Below are 17,490 nucleotides of genomic sequence, written 5' to 3'. Positions count from 1 at the left end.
GGTGGTGTCTATGTGCCCATCCTGTATTTTTATAGTAGTGTCCAAAAAATGTATTTCTTGCATAGATTGATTCATTGTTAGGTTGATTGTGGGGTGAAAATCATTGAATTTCTGGTGGAAGGTGTTCAGGGTCTGTTGACCATGTGTCCAGATGATAAAAATATCGTCAATGTATCGCAGGTACAAGAGAGGTTTGAGTGGGTAGGAGTTTAGGAAATGTTGTTCTAAATCTGCCATGAAGATGTTGGCATACTGTGGGGCCATGCGGGTGCCCATTGCTGTGCCGCTGATCTGAAGGAACAGGTCATCACCGAATTTGAAGTTGTTGTGGGTAAGGACAAATTGGCAGAGTTTGGTGGCAAGGTCCGCTGTGGTTTTATCTGAAATGGTGTTCCTTATAGCTTGTAAACCATCGTTGTGTGGGATGTTGGTATACAGAGATTCCACATCCATAGTAGCTAGTATAGTATTGTTGGGAAGATTATTTAAAGATTGTATTTTCCTCAGAAAGTCTGTGGTGTCACGTACATAGCTGGGAGCACTGATGGCATATGGTTTCAGAACAGAGTCCATATAACCGGAGACACCCACTGTAATAGTGCCAATACCTGAAATGATGGGGCATCCTGGATTTCCTGGTTTGTGTATTTTAGGTAGAAGATAGAAAGTTCCTGGTTGAGGTTCTGTTGGTGTGTTAGTGAGGATCTGTTCTTGGATGTGTGGGGGTAGCTCCTTAACAATCTTGTTCAGTTCTTTTTTGTATTCTTGTGTGGGGTCTGAGTCCAATTTTATGTAAAAGGCGGTATTGGAAAGTTGTCTGTGAGCCTCCTGAATGTAGTCAGTTTTGTTCATGATGACGACAGCTCCACCTTTGTCCGCTTCTTTAATTATAATGTCTGGGTTGTTTCTGAGATTATCTATGGCTCTCCTTTCAGCATGGTTTAGATTTTGTTGTAAGCGATGGTGTTTTCTGGTCACATCTGTTTGGATTCTGTGGCGGAAGCAGTCAATGTACAAGTCCAGTGTGGTATTGCGTCCATCAGGAGGGGTCCATGTGGAGTCCCTTTTTGTGTAACACTTTTTCGGTGGTAGTTGGTGGTCAGTGTTCTGTTGGGAGGGTGGTTGTTGTTCTCCAGTGGGTTGAGATGTGTTGTGTTGTGAAGTTGTTGCTTGTTCTGCTTTGTCTTGTTGTTGTGTGTGTTGAAAATACTCCTTCAGGCGTAAACGGCGGAAAAATGCTTCCAAGTCCCCACAGAACTGGATCATGTGTGGGGATTTGGCAGGGCAGAATGACAGTCCACGTGAAAGGACTGATTCCTCAGCTGGGCTGAGTGCTTGCTGTGAGAGATTGACAATATTGTTGATCTTGTTTTGATTTGTAGCCTGTAGGTTGGAAAGGTTAGAGAGTTTCTTGTTTTTCTGTTTTTTCAGTAGCTCCAGTTGAGAGTGGTAAATGTTTTGTTTTTCCTTTTGGAACTCTTGCCAAGCTTGGTGGTTCCTGATAGAGTTGTCCAATACAAGAAGTTCCTCCTTTATTAGCTTCTGTTTAGAGTAGAGAACGCTGATCAGATGTTTGAGCAGCTTCTTAGAGAAAGTGTTGCATAGTTTTCTTGCATATTCAGTGGGATACGTGGATTGTAGAGGGTTCTTAATTCTAAGACCCTTGGGTATAATGTCCAGGTTCTTGCATTTAGTAAGAAAGAAGATATCAGTCTGTACCTGTGCAAGTTTCTTGGTGAGGTTGATGGACTTCCATTTCATGCGGCTCAATGTGGTGCCTTCCATAGTTCCAGTTACAGATAGGTAGCCGTGTTGGTCTGCCATAGTCAAAACAAAACAAATTCCTTCCAGTAGCACCTTAAAGACCAACTAAGTCAGTTCTTGGTATGAGCTTTCGTGTGCATGCACACTTCTTCAGCTACAGCTAAATGATGGTAAGTTTAAGATGTACTCATTCACACAATATTCTGTTTTTACCATCTGCTGGAGGTGAAACACCACATTTCATTAGTTGTCTGGGATGGACTTTCTGCCTGCCTTCAATGGCAAGAGTCTGGAAACAGACACAGAGAGAGATGATGTACCAAGACATGAGCAGACTGTGGAGAAGTGCCCTTGCCAGGCACAAGGGAATGAGGAATTGGCCTCCTACATCTGGTCCAATGGCTTGTCATCTGTTTGTGACTGTGAGCCATTGATGGAGAATATATAGACTGCTGTGCTGAATGAAAAGACAATATACAGAGATGCCCCTGTAGAGCTGGGTGACTGGTAGGAATTTCAAGAAATCCAGAATAAAGGCAGGAAAACAGCAAGCTCTTACAATAAGTTTTGATAGATTTTTGAGGATTGGCTTCTTGCTAGGGAAGCAGTTTGTATTGACAATAGATGTTGATTTATTATGGCCAGAATCATTTGAGTTCCGAAAATAATTATTTTACTGCAGAAATGTAATCATGGTGTTTATCAGCTCAATGGGCCTCTGAGCTGTGCAGGGAAGCCTGAAACTGGGGAGATGGTGAAATACCTGACTGTATGTGAGCCAGATAAATAAGAACTCAAACTTCAGAACAACAAACCACAGAAGGATTGAGCTGGACACACATATTAATGATTCACGTGGAGATAATTAGATGAGTGAAACTGGAATTTACACTAAGCCTTAAATCCTAAGAATACTTAGCGAGTCTCCAAAACTAAGTCCCATGGAATATGATTGGGACTAGGCTGCAAATCTCCTAAATCATAGTTTGGGGGGCGGAATCATAAACCTATTCTCTATGGGCATAATCAGCTCTTTCCCCTCCTGCCCTTCTGTTAGTTATGGAAACTATGTTGAAAAGGAGTGTTTCTGTTGTTGCAACACAAATAATAGTGGCTTATCTCAACAAAAAACATGCAATAGAGATGATGAGAAAAAGGCCTCTATGAGAGATCAGTGAAGGAAGCAAAGGCCTTGAATGTGAATTCTGACCTCAGAAGTCTTTACATTTGCAGGAGTCTTTCACTTTTCCAGGTGCATAGGATCAGACCAAAAAGTGACACACATACCCTGCAGATCCAGGTCCCCACTATCATGCTTATGCCTCTGCCATCCCTGTCACCGCAACTGTACTCTCACCCGCAGCTGCAGCCGTGCAATGGTGGGGGAGGGAGTCATATCTGCCACCTGAAGCAAATGGCTTTACTTTGTCTAATAGATGGGCCGTCCCTGCTATTGAAATGCCGGAGCATAAAATCACTACTGGCAGTGACTATCCCAGTTGGACAAGGCAGCTCTTCTCTTTCACTTCTCCTCAGAGTCTTCCCAATACATTCTTTGCCAGTGATGATGATGGCAATGATGATTTAATTAAAAATATCTGTAAGCAGCGTACAGAAAATTGAAGCAACAGCAAACAACTTAAACAAAATATTACACACACACAAAAATTCCTTCCAGTAGCACTTTAGAGACTAACTAAGTTTGTTCTTGGAATGAGCTTTCGTGTGCATACGCAGTTCTTCAGATACAAAATTACAGTTACACACACACACACGTATACACAGTGCTTTTTTCTGGGGGGGCGCATACCCCTAAACATTTTGTGAATCTTAAGTTTGGCCTCCTTGAGTGGCAGTATTTCAATATGAGTAGGAAAATGAGAGTACCTCTTAACAAAATTTTTTTAGAAAAAAGCACTGTGTGTGTGTGTACACACATATTTTCATTCTGACATACCCTCCCTCTCAGCCTCTGGGATCTGGGAGCTCACCCATAAAAGTCTCACAACAAGAATAGTTCCTGGCAAAGTGGATATCACCCTCACTATGGACTCCCAAAGTGGATGGTACTTCCTCAGGCTGCCCTCAGCTGTGTCCCATTTACTTGCCCTCTCCACACCCAGGTCAAGGTCCAGCAGGTTTGTTGAGTTTCTCAAGGGGTCCAGAGGATGAGAAGAGGCTCCCTCCCTCCACTCATAGCTCTTCCTTCATGCTCTGTCCTCCAGCTGCCTATCCAAGTAGCTACATCTCCTTTTTAGTAAGGAGAGTGCACCAGCGGTACAATTAGATAATGTTAGACTCTGGACTTGGTAGTTTTATGATAAGTGGCTCTTTAGATGGTAATGTATATGACTTAATTTACTTCAAAATGTTGTAAGCCAGCCTTGCTATGTTTAAGGGCCTTCCTGCTTGTTCTGCTAAGTGTGTCTCTGGATGTCTGTCTCAGGGCTCAGCTAGATTGGTAAAGAAAAAGCGATTTATATGCGTTGTATACACAATATAACATTGTACCACCAGATGGCGCTGTGGAGCCCTGTTTTTCTCTACCTGTTTTCCTTGTTTAAATTTACGTGTTTAACTGAAACGCTTCTTTGATGTCTCTGGATCCAGCCTCAGAGTCTTGCCCTGACAGCACCACTGGAGAGCACTTTTCAGAGGCAGCAATGCAAGCCACAACTTGGGTTGTAGTGACAGCTCAAGCTGCCATAAGGAAAATGGCAAAAGTGATGTGTTTATTCCTGCTTTGGAAATGTTCTTTTCCCATTGCTTTCTTCCCTTGCTCTGAGATAGGTTGTGGGTGAAGAGGGTAGGGCAGAGAGAAATGCCATAGCATCTGAATTTATGGTGATTTAATTCTTAGCATCTTAATCTCTGGATACCCATTTTGAAAAAGTTGTTGTCGCATTCAGCCTTCTTAAGAAGACTCTGTGTCCTTGAAATAGGAGGCAGCCTTTCCTGCTTTTCATATGTTCCGGTACATCTGAATACCATTTCTCTTTATGAGATGGGCTTGTCAGGACCAGTTTTGCGTGTATCAGCTTTTAGTAACCCTGGACTGAGTCCTGGCTGTTCAGCATGACTTTCCCTCAGCTTGGCTGAGCTTTCCCATAAACATTGATTCACGTACCACTACTGCCATCTTCTGGAAAAAAGAATAACTCATTTTAGGCTGGGTGTATTTATATATTAACTAATTTTATTCCATTCATGAATCACTTCCCATAAACAATCTCAAAGTAGAAACATCAACACTTAAAACAATTAAAAAGAATTTTACATGCAAAAACTATTAAAGACAATTCCATGTATATTAAAAACAATTCCAGTATATAGCATGTGTCCTCCTGTGGAAGTATTACATCTTTGGTAATCAAAGTGGCACAAATGAAAAGGAAATATAACTGAGTTGTCTAACAGCTCTCATATATAGTTAACGTAATAACAAAGATTAATTGTGGACTCCTTGCAGCTTCCCTTTATTGTAAATACCCAGTCAGGACTGAGTCCATGCTTTATTGGAATAACCCTGTAAATGATGACAAGCAACAGATTGTAATTAACTAGATATATGTATGGGTGTATATGCCATCAATATATGTGGCACTTTACAGAATAACATAAGCAAATTAATAAATGAACTTTTGTCCCTTTCTCAAGGAAATTAATTCTGAATTGCAGCAGTGGTGAAGACGAGAATGTTCCCCCTAGTAAAACTACCCTTCAGTAGTCTTACTGAAATACAGTAAAGATGGTAATGGATTTGCATTTTAAAAAAAATAGCTCAGCATTTCATAATTAAGCATAAACAAGTTATGTGGCATTGCTCCCATTTTATGACTTTGAGGCCCAGCAATAAATGAACTAGTCAAAGTTAGATCTGTTGGTATATTCATGGTTAGAATTTTTAAACAAAAATATCAATTAAGTAATGCTAAAGAAGGCGCCTCTGTGCATAGGCAGCATGCTTTCCCCTCACCACTGAGCAATTATAGCAACCACCACTAACCCACTTAGAAATAGATAGCCAGGCGTATCGTTTGATGACACACCTTCCACGCAGATTAGAGCCCCAACTCCTTTCTCAGAAGGTGTAACCATGATGCCACCTCCAGTGCCAGGAAACCACAACAGAGCAAATGCATTCTGTTCCCCTCCACACACAATCCACTCCTTGCTTTCCCACCACCATCCTGCCAAACTCCTGCTGTTGTGCCGCTACCAGTCTAGGCAGGGCTGTTTTTTACAAACATGCTCCTTTGAAGAAGGCTACAAAAACCCTGCTTTAATAACAACTGTGGTGCAAAAATCCCTGTCTCTTCTACCTCTTCCAATTTATGCAGCAGTGTTCCTGATCTGGTATACTTTTCAGATTTTGGAGATTTTTATAAACTTCATTTATTCATGTGATTTTCTTTAACCTTGTTTTGAATACCTTTGTGCCACCTTCTTGTAAATGTTTCTAGTAGTAAATGGTTTCCAAACCCATTTGCAAATCACCCAGTAATGTAATTCTGATATTTATTATTAGATAACCTTATTCCACAGAAATCCAAGTTCTGTTGCAATTCCCAGTGTTGGGATAAAGTGGGTGGTGGGTGTTCCCAATATGGAGACAGTGTTTCAAAGCTCAACTAGCAGAACAATCCTAAATATAAAAAGCCAGCTCAATTTACACTGGTTTAAATTAAGCCAATGTCAAGAGTAACTTACATTGGCTTAACTTAAGCCAATTACTCCTGATAGCAGCTTAACCAATGAATTGCAGTTATCCACCCTCATTTTAAAGCAGAACTCTGCAACTTGGTTAAGTACTTAATTCGTTCCGGAGGTCTGTACTTAACCTGAAACTGTTCTTACCCTGAAGCACCACTTTAGCTAATGGGGCCTCATGCTGCCGCTGCGCCGCCGCACAATTTCTGTTCTCATCCTGAAGCATTATTTCTGGGTTAGCGGAGTCTGTAACCTGAAGTGTATGTAACCTGAAGCGTATGTAACCTGAAGTACCACTGTATTTCTATACCACTTTTCCACATAACAGCCTACAACATGGCTGTGTGGTCACAAATTTTCCTGCTTTTAGCAGTCCCTGTCAGGGCAAACCACAGTGCACAAGTGAGTAGCAGCAGTGGCGTAGCGTGGGTTGTCAGCACCCGGGGCAAGGCAAGTGATTTGCGCCCCCTAACCCGTGGATTTGCGCCCCCTAACCCGTGGATTTGCCCTAACCCCAGAAGTTGCGCCCGGTGCGGCCGGCCCCCCCCTGCACCCCCCACGCTACGCCACTGAGTAGCAGTGTTCAGTATTGTGGGTCACAACATTGTACAGGCCTGCTTTCAACTAATACATTTGTGTGGTGGGTTGCCTTACAAAAATATTTGCTGGCATCTTTCCTGCAGGCTTGCTGTACTTGAACTCTCTCTCTCTGTGTGTGTTTTGTATGCTGGCCCTGTTTGAAGCTTCTTCCAATGTTCTTTCATATGCTGAAAGGAACTCTGTGGACAATGATCTCATCCCATTGCCTTCAGTGGAAATAAGCCTGATCTCTGGGTGAGATGGTGAACTGTTTTCACATCTTATTAGATAATGGATGAGATGTAAAATCAGTTCCATGGTGGAAGAACACCCTGGAGGTTGATAAGTTTGTCAGAATAAATAGGCCTTCCCCGACACAAATGCATTAAGCACTCCCCTGTTGCAGCACAGCATGGATTATCAGAGAAACAAGCATCCGTTTAAGGAAAGAGAGACCTGTTAGCAGCACAGATTTTTTCATTATTAAGTCCCAGTCCCATGGAACTCCCCCAGCCCTTTGGGATGAAAATTAGCATTTGCATTACTTATGGTCATTTGTAAGTAGTCCCATGGAACTCCTCTTCCGATGTTCTTCTTGTTAGCTATGATAGCTTAATGAAAATGTCAAGTTGCCTCTGAACACCAGCTGCTGGGTAGGAGGCAAACAGCTGTGAAGGTGGGCTTAAGATGCCTTAAGATGCAGCCCTTGGGCTTCCCAGATCTGGCTGGCCACTGTTAGAATAGAATCATAGACTTGTGGAGCTGGAAAGCACCATGAGGATCATCTAGTCCGACCCCCTTCAATGCAGGAATATTTTGCTCAGTGTGGGGCTTGAACCCACGTTCCTGAGATTAAGAGTCTTATGCTCAACCGACTGAGAAATGGGACACAAAATAAGAGGTGGGGAACCTCTTTCAGCCTGGGAGCAGCATTCCCTTCTGAGCTACCTTCTTGGGGGAGGGGTGTCACATGCTCGTGGTAGGTAGGACTAGGGGCAAAAGTGGGTGGGGCAATGAATATAAACGTTGCCTTTGTGTAGTAGGCTAGTTTCTAGACACACTCTCACACACCCTGCTGTCACCTCCATCCAAGCAAGCAAGCAAGGTGTACTCTCAGCATTGTTAGGGACAAAGTTGTGGGCCAAAACAGATGAGTGTCCTCTGTGAGGTAGGGAACATGGCTATTCTACTTAATTCACAAGGCACCACCTGCGTGACTGCTGCTGGTCCTCAGGGCATGGGGGGGGAAAGGTTCTCAAAAGTCTTATATACCATTTCAGCTCTTTCATTTTGAGGGACCCCAAGGTAATTTGAAATTAAACTGGATACCTTTGTATATCAATTATTAAGGAGCTATTTACAGTGCAATGTTCTACACAGGTTTAATGGGATCTACTTTCATGTAAGTGCACCTAGAATTGCAACCTTAATGTGCTGAAAAGTTCTCAGGTTGCTGAGTTGCTTTATTTATTCATTCACATAGTGTCCACAACAAGTAGGCAACTTACAGTTTAGAGTAGCTGAAAATATTTGTAGACGTCTGCCTCTAAAACCTTTTTAAAGCATAAAAGAATACTGCAGTTGGAAATTAAGGGCTGAAAATAATCCAGATGTTCCAAGCTCTTCTCTTTAACGCAGTGTTAAAGGGCTTTTTTCCCTACAAAAAGAGGTGGTGGAACTTGCTGAGCACCCACCCAAATTTAAAAATAAAAATAAAAATAAAAATTAGGGGAAGCAACCACAGTTATTGAGCTTTCTTCTTAGGGGGAGCAGCCAAAGTTGCTGAGCAACTACCATCTCCTGGTAATAAACATTTTGTTCTGGGCCAGAGACTTTTACGTGAAAGGATGTGCAATGCCATATATATATATATATATATATATATATATATATATATATATATAAAAGATTGAGTTGTATGTACATCACTGTTTGCTGTTGTTATTGTTCTTTTATTATTATTGGTTCTTAGCCACACTTTTTGTCCTAGGGCAGCTTCTAAATATTGTAAATGAACAAGATGCTTTTGAGCTTATCAAACCATGGAACATTGAAGACGTGATGTATTAAGACACTGACCCCTTCTCATACACATTAAGACATGCAATTAAAGGAGTTTGCCTGTAAATGTAATGAGAGAGGGGCAATTAAAGGGCAGCCTTATTGGCTGAGTCACATTAAGGGAGAGCATAGGTGAGGTGGAGGAAGGAGCTGTGAGGGACCAAGAAAGCAAAAGGGAGGAGGTGGGTGTTTGCTGTTGCAGAAAATGGGAAAGCACTGAAGCTGGAAAGCAAAGAAAGTGGGTGACGTAGTCAGGGTAATGAGCCAAGGCAATGCTTAGAAGTCGTGTTTTGATTAGTTGTAAGCTGAATGAGAAGAGATTCAGCAAGGCCTGGTGCCACCTGGATTAACTATGTTGAGTCTTTCAATTTTACCTCCATTTTATTAGTGCTAAAAAGACAAATGAAGTCGCGGCACCTTAGAGACTGACTCATTAACTACTTGGGCCACAGCACTTTTGTCTTTTTGTTGCTGTAGACTAAACCAGCTGCTCTTCTGGAATCGATAACAAATAAGAAACTCTGCAAGAAAACACACACACTGTCTAAAAAAACATGTTCCAGTCCACACTTGGATTTTTTAAAAAGCCATTAAGTCTATAGATAGATGATGATCACTTCCATCAATAGCTATTGCCCATTTACCCCCAAATGGTTGGCATGTTAGATAGGCAGCTCATAGTAGAACCATCATTGGATCAGAAAACTGCATAATAATCACTATCAACCCCTGAAAAACATGATCATGTCAATCTACATAGTGTCTGTCAGTGAGCATAGGAAGTACGTAATTTATTTATATATTTGTTCTCCAACCATATGTTCTCCAACCTCAGAGCGGTTTCACAGCATAAGAAATAGATATGAATAAAACAGTTATTAAAAACACTTCCATTAATAATCTAGAAAAACAACATAGATGCCAGGCCAGCCAGGCCTAAAACTAGCTTGTGTGCAAAGAACATTGTGCAGGCTTTCAACAGTGCCCCGTTCACTCCTTCCACCTGCTAAATCAGTAGATGGCCAGCCAAGAAGGGAGTTTTGAGGACTGAGATGGAGAAGTTGCAGGAGCCTAAGGCACAGGGATGGTGAAGGTAGGGCTAGGCATGAGGAGAGCCATTGTTGTCCAGTGAAGGTGTTTCATGAAATCCAGCAGACCAAAGAGACCAAGTTTGAAAGAGCTTCCCTTGATTCAGGTTCAGAACATGTCCTCAAAGCACACTGGATGGAGGGCCATGGGACAATTTGCTCCATTCTTACCAAAGGCACTGTTGGGTGGATGCAGCTGGTAGCTCTAAAGACAAACAATAAAATGGGAATTAAGTTGTCTTGGGCTCATGCTAACCTTTCATTCTCATCACCCTGACCACCAGCCATGCTGGCTAGGGCTGATGGAAGCTGTAGTTCAAAACATCTGCAGGGCACTATGTAGGCTACCCTAGTTTTCTGGAGAAACTTACTGCTCATCAGAACCCTGCTTGAATGATGGCTTGTTTCAACATGACTTTCCAGCATGCTCTTTTTAGAGCTCTAAAACCCATAAGACGTCAACCCTTCTCCTTAGCTAGCTGGGGGGAGTGTTTTGTTTCTTCTCTTCATCATGTCTGTTGAGGTTAAAGAGCTTTCAGTTTTTCCAGGAAATGTACTAGCTGTATCCCAATTCTCAAGACAGCAAAAACTGACACAGCAGAGTGCATTCTTTTGGTGCTTTGGTCCTCAGTCCTTCAGTCTTCCCATGCAAAGAGTGCTTTAGAGTGGAGTCAGCCTGTTGTTCTGTTTCATTTTGCATAAGCTTCATTTCTGCAGTGCTTCAATGAATTGTGATTTCCTATGGTACTTAAAGTGACAACAGAAGCGTGACAGAGTGCAAAATGGAACTGCAAAGATGAGACATGAGGCAGATAAACATTTTAGTGTCAAGTGCTGCCGATATGTCTATTCATTATTTGTGAGAGCCAGCTCTGTATCGAGAAATCAAGAGTGGTTTATCAGCTTGGCTTGTCAGTGTAGCTAACAGTTGAGAAATCCTTCACTTCTCTGAAGGTGGGTCAAGATTATGTAACTCCAGAATAGGATGAAAAATACCCTTTTACATTATTGACTTTTCCTCTTGCCAACAAGGACAGTGAAATTAATTGGGAAATGATAGTTCAAAGATCAGTGGCACATGTCAAGGCAAGCTTTCTTCATTACATGATACATAGGAATAATTTTTAGATAGTAATGAAAGGAGGCAGTGATGGCCACTTACTTGGATGGCTTTGAAAGAGAATTAGACAAATTCATGGAAGTAAAGGCTATCAGTGGCTCATAGCCATGATGACTATGGTCTGCCTATGGTATGCTTCTGAATACTCATTGCTGGAAACCACAGAAGAGCAGAAACTAGAGCACAGTTCTGCCTTGCCAGCTTCCCAAAAAAGATCCTAAAGCAAGGATGCTGAAGCTTTTTCAGCTCAAGGGGCCACGTTATGTCTGGGCAACTTTCCAGAGACCACATGCCAGAGGCAAAAGTGAGCAGAACAATTAATATGAATTTTACCTTTCTACAATACAGTAGGCAGGTTTCTTAACATTCACACACCCCTTTGTATCCTCCATCCTGAATTATCAGAGTTCAAGGTTACAACCCAGCCCAACAAAAACATCCAAGGAAATTGCAAAGCAGGGCTGGTAAGTGGCTCAGGAGGGTCTGCCAACTGGGGAGTCCTGAGGGCCACATAGAGAGGCCTCGGGGGCCACATTTAGCCCCCGGTACTGAGTTTCCAAATCACTGTCCTAAAATAAATTTATTTCATTGTGGTCGCTAGTCTGTAAAGGATATCTGCAATTTCTGAAGTTATCTTATTTCCTAGCAGAAAATTATACAAATAAATGGGATTGTGTTAATGAGCAGGCTGTGTAATAAGATGCATGATTAGAAGAGCTGATGAGAATTTAATGGGATGAGAAAGACGATAGATCAGCTGGTGTACAACCCTTTACGATGGTGCTATCATGGCTCTATCTCTGATGTTTGCTCATGTCTTCTGGCTTCTTTTTCCAGTTTGTGTTCTGCCGTGAATGTAAGGAAGAATACCATGAAGGAGAATGCAACACACTCTTCGAAACTCAAGGAGCCACAGCCCAAGAGGTACATAGCACATTTCACAGAAAATTAGCTCCAGCCCAAGCAGGGACACCAGGTCATGAATTACCAGAGTGGGGTCAGGTTGTGGTGTAGACACAGCGAAACACGTTTTTTCAGTGGCCAAGAGTTGCAACCACCAAAATTGCTTTGCTTATCATGAGAGACACAGAAATGCAGGGGAACATTATGGTAACTGCCCCTCTCTCCATGTGTCTCCTTCCCTGGCTGGGAAAGTCTGAGAAACCCTGCTCTTATCCACCTTTTATTGCCAGTGCTGAGTAAGTGCCCCTTCCACAGACATCTATATATAGAGGAGTGAGCAGTGCAGATGAGATGATGTGCAAGGATTCTGTACATTCACTTGCCAAAGGGATGGCTGCCAATGACAGGCTCAGCATCATCATGCAGTATTCTTAGACAGGGTTGCAGCACCACAGCAGAGTTTACTACAGACACCTGCCCAGCTCTCTGCTTTTTAAGAGTGACTGGGCCTGGGAACCGCCATTTTAATTTCTGTTAATGCCCTTGCACTATGTCAAGGAAGTTAAAATGGCAGTCTCTAGACCCAGGTGCTTGTTGCCTACTGGAATGCTGTTGCTTCCTGCTGCCTGTTGTCATTACCACTTGCACCAGGGGAGCCAGAGGTGGTGGGGCACAGGGGTCTTCCCACCAGAAAGTACAGTACCGAGGGCCTCTGCATGTTTGGGGTGTGTGAGAGTCCAGCCCTGTCCGGACTTCAAACCTAGAATCTCCTCAGATGAGGAGGTCATCTCCCCCAGAACCACATGAGCAGAGACAGATGGTCAACCAGGCAGGAACTTCAAAACTGTCATCGAAGTTCCTGGCTAGCGTCATGAGAGAATAGTTGTGGGGGGGAGCTCATAGAAGCACCTGCTTGGGTCAGGGCCTGGCTGAGAGCTAGAAAGGAGTGAAGCCTCTGGTTCATGTATAAGCTCTCAGTCAGAGCTACTTCGTTGCTGAAACAAACTTCTCTCTCAGGCATCAGCCTTCCTGACCTGGGGATACAGACATGGAGCCAGCCCTGACCAGTGGGGTTGAAGAGATAGTTTAGAAGATCTGAGTTCTAGAAGTTTGGGAAATAACTTTTAGATTAGATTTCTTACCTGCCCTTCACCATTAGGTCCTGGGACAGGTCTCAACAATTTAAAATTATGGTACTAAAAACAATTAAATGAGATTATCATCAAGAGAATGGGATGGGTCCTAAAATATGTATCTTGGGTGTCAAAGTCCAGAGTAAAGAGGTGTGATTTCAGCATACAAAGAAGACTACATGAAGAAGTTGCTAGACGCACCTCTATGGGAAAGGAATTCCACAACTTAGGGGCTACACTTTCTCCTGGGCCGTCACCTCTTCAAACATCAGAGTGCACTGGAAGAACCAAGGGGGTTTTCTCTTAACATCTTAACATCTAAGACTGTCTGCAGGAAGAGAGGAGGTTTTTCAGATATTTGGGACCTAAAAAGGTGTTATGGATTATGTCTATGTTTCTGCACTCCACATAGTTGCTGAATTGATTTTATTTTATTTTATTTTATTGATTTTATTGCTTTTTTAAAAATTTGCCTTGCTTTCTTCCTCTAGAACCTTACAGAACAGTGTCATTGGTTAGCACAGATGTGGCCTCTTTGAAAGGCCTTTTGAGATTGTATTTAGTTAACACACATCTCCAAAAAGTTTGTCAGCTTTTTTTGCCAACAAACTTGCATTTAATTCGCTACTAAGGACACTTTTGTGGTTGGAACTAAAAAGTGGGACTTAATTTAACAGTATAAATTGTTTCTCCAAGTACTGAGAGAATTTTCAAACAGGATGGCTTCTTTGGGCTGAATATCATAAGCTGATCATTATCTTTAAAATTCATAGCAGTTCTGAGGCCTGTTGTTCACCCTATGAGGCTAAATGCCAAACTGTGGGTAAGATTATTTCAATACAATTATGCTGAGATAATGTCAAGACCCATTAAAAAGCCATAAACACAGAGATACAGCATGATGGGGTAAAGCAGCGAGCCAATTTATATATTAATCCTAATGAAATGGAAGTTCTTTAAAGTTCAACTTTTTGGCAGTAGAATACTGAGAAATTCACTTTCATTTGTTGCTGCAACAGTAATGTGATCTTGAAGCTGAACGCACTTAAATAGTTCAGCAATATGGGCCCAACACTTTCACCCACATCTCAGCAATCTGTGGTTGTGCTTATAGTTGTGGGAGTAGGGGATTTCCCTCTGTTCTTGTCTGAAATCAAAGGATCAAAAGTAGGCATTATATGCCAAAATATATGTTAATAAGTCCATCTCAGATATCAATACTTCCCTATCTGTACTGAAAAGGTAACATCAGGTTTTTTCCCCCAAGCAGTATGTACAGTATATACAGACCCTCTGTTTCCAAAAATGGCATTTACTTTTTGGGCAACTACCATAAAGTGGGGCTGTAGCTCAGTGGCAGAGCTTGTGCTTTTCTTACAAAACGTGTCAAGCTGAATCCCTGGCATTTCCATATGAGACCAGTAAAAACAAAAACTTTGTCTGAAACATGAGGAGCTACTGCCATTCAGTAAATGACAAGGTGCTAGTGGGCCCAGGGTCTAACCCAGTACAAGGCAGGTTGCTACTTGTGTGTTGTGATTGATTGATTGATTGATTGATTGATTGATTGATCAATGTTTGTTGTGTTGGATGTACAGGACTGCAGAGGATGGGCAGTTATGAACTACTTGCGTAGGGACCTAGAGAAGGTTGCTATAAGAAAACAATAACACATTATGTCTGCTGAATCCTCCAAAAAGCCACAGCTAGGAGGCAAATAAATATATGATTTGTTTAAAGTTGGGCAATACCAGTTGCCACCTGATGTAGCATGATGACAAAGATAGCTTTGATTTCCTTGACTGTCTTGTTAGTATAGGGCTGGCCCAGAAAGTTTTACTGGTAGATGCAAAACAGATAATAATGTGCAGCAGAGGCGCAAGATGAGGATACCAACAAGCATAGGGCACACTGCAAGGAGACTAGATGTGCTGCCCCTCCCAGATTTCCAGCTCCCGCTTCCTTACCTCACCTCATGGGCAGGCTGATGAGGTCTGGGAGAGAGGGAGAGATGCACTTGGGCAGAGAGAGGGGGAGAGAGATGGGAGGGAGGGAGGGAGGGAGGGAGGGAGGGAGGGAGGGAGGGAGGGAGGGGCATGTGTTTCTGTGAACTATATATTTGCAGTGATCCGAAGTCACAGCCGATTCTGAGAGAAATCAAACTTCACCAAGCACAATATTCTAAATTGATAAATCAGGAAATAGAGTGGAAGATTAAATTAATGAAACAAAAAACTTTTGAATCGGCAAATAAATGTGGGAAACTGCTAGCTTGGCAGTTGAAGAGGAGACAAAAATTAAACACAGTTACAAATTTAGAAATTGAAGGAAGAAACATTCAGAACCCCGCGGAGATCAGAAAGTGCTTCCGGGTTGACGCGATCGGTGTAATGGCGGATTCCCTCCGAGCTCCGGAGGGAATCGGCTCCTCTGAGGACGGGTCTTGCCGCGCCGGCGACGCGGGGACCCTTAGAAACCACAGGTGCGGATACCTGTGGACCTGGTGACTCGGTGGGCACCTTAAGCGCCCCCCCTGACAGTCGAAGAGCCTTTTTAAAGGCTGCGGAGAAGGTACGGGGGGCGGCGTGGTGCTGAGAGTAAAACCGCTACCTCAGTGGAGTGAAGCCGCAAGCCATTCACCGGAGAGCGTCAACTTTCTACCTGAAAATTCGATTGGATACAAACACCCCGTGAGTAGAAGAAAACTTGGACTTTAAAAAAATCGTTATTTGTAAATCGGGCAAACGGGGGGATGTGCTAAAGGGAAGTCCGCACCCCCCTTTCATACAGACAATTGGAAGCAAGGAGCGAAAATCTAAGATCGGAAAAAAGATTTTATGTCTATGGAAACTGGTAAGAGACTTTAATAACTTTTAAGAACAAGTTTTATTTTGTCAAGTTGTGCTGGAGGGAAGAGACGAACTTTGGAAACTTTTGTGACCCCCCCCCCTTGGACCTGGGAGCGTCCTGCACCAATCTAGCCTTAAGGAATCGGAGTTTGACAGCTGTCAACTGAGCTGTCAAACAGCTGAATAAAGGACAAAACTGTATTACTATATATCTCTTTGGTTTAAAGGTGTTACATATAAACAGACGTGATTTGAAACAAAGTAATAAACAATAGGGTAAAGGATTGCTGGCGTAGAACTTTGAACAATGGCAATCCCCCTAGGGGAAACCAGTGACACTACAATGGCTGCAGAAGGAAAATTACTAGCACAAATTGAGAGAGCCTCTTTTCTCGTGGGAATCTTACAAGAACAATACATGACCTTGATTTTTAAAACAAACAACCTTGCTGATGGAACTAGAGACTTGTTCTTGAGAGACTCTGTAGCTCAACCAAATATGACATCTTTGGAGGGGGTGAAGGAGGAAGTCGGAGAAGAGAAAGTGTGGAAACCTATGTTGCCAGAGAACAAAGAAACCTTTTGGATTACAAAGTATGAAGACATGAGACTGAGGAGAAAAGTGAAGGAGGAAGCCCTTGGAAACTGTGGAATTATGAAAATTAAAGGAGTAAAGAAATATAACTGGGACTTCCTCCTCTTTTCTGGCCTTTATTATCTGCAACCTGGAGGACTTTTGGTAGAACCCTGGCAACAAGTTTTCTCAATTAGGTTTGAACTGGGAGAAGAGGAAGTAACTGTAACAGACACCCTTCGAGACCTGGAAACCAGCAAAAAGGAATATCAACAGAAAAACCGGAGAGAGACTGAAATAGACTTGAGGGCTGGAGACGTGAGGAATCCTGGCTAGGAATTTTATGGGAGGATAACCACCTGGGAAGGGACAGATACCCGGGCAGGGAGGGAGGGGGGAAAACAGATTTTTGAAAAACTTTATGATTTTTGGATATTGTAAATTTGATTTATACTTTAATATAAAAAAGGGGAGATTGGTATATAAATTTTGATTGATCTTGGAAAAAAGGATTTATTGCATATAAGAAGATAGGGTAATAATATGGGGTTTAATAAGATGAACTAAGTTGGAGAATAATGAGATTAAGTTTAGAGAGAGGAATAAGAACTTGCTGAATTAAATGGGGGAAGTGGGATGTATGTGGGGGGGTGGGGGGAAGTCATATGTGTTGTTTGTTGTTAAAAAATTTGAAAACCCAATAAAAATT

At 42.4% G+C, this 17,490-nt stretch overlaps 1 protein-coding gene across 3 annotated transcripts in view; it reads left to right on the top strand.

Annotated features, from left to right (window-relative positions):
- The window catches only part of PRKN (parkin RBR E3 ubiquitin protein ligase), a 643,936-nt gene that overhangs the window by 614,603 nt on the left and 11,843 nt on the right, over positions 1-17,490 (top strand). For 2 of the 3 annotated variants that reach the window (XM_081855182.1, XM_081855183.1), the window contains one exon: positions 12,160-12,246. The exons of the other annotated variant lie outside the window; for it this stretch is intronic. In XM_081855182.1, coding sequence (XP_081711308.1) covers positions 12,160-12,246 — 87 coding nt within the window. The remainder of the gene's footprint in view (positions 1-12,159; positions 12,247-17,490) is intronic. 3 annotated transcript variants of the gene reach the window in all.

The sequence above is a fragment of the Podarcis erhardii genome (assembly GCF_964252035.2).
Source record: "Podarcis erhardii genome assembly, chromosome: 3".
Classification (NCBI taxonomy): Eukaryota; Metazoa; Chordata; class Lepidosauria; order Squamata; family Lacertidae; genus Podarcis; species Podarcis erhardii.
This window is presented reverse-complemented; position numbering and strand designations above follow the sequence as displayed.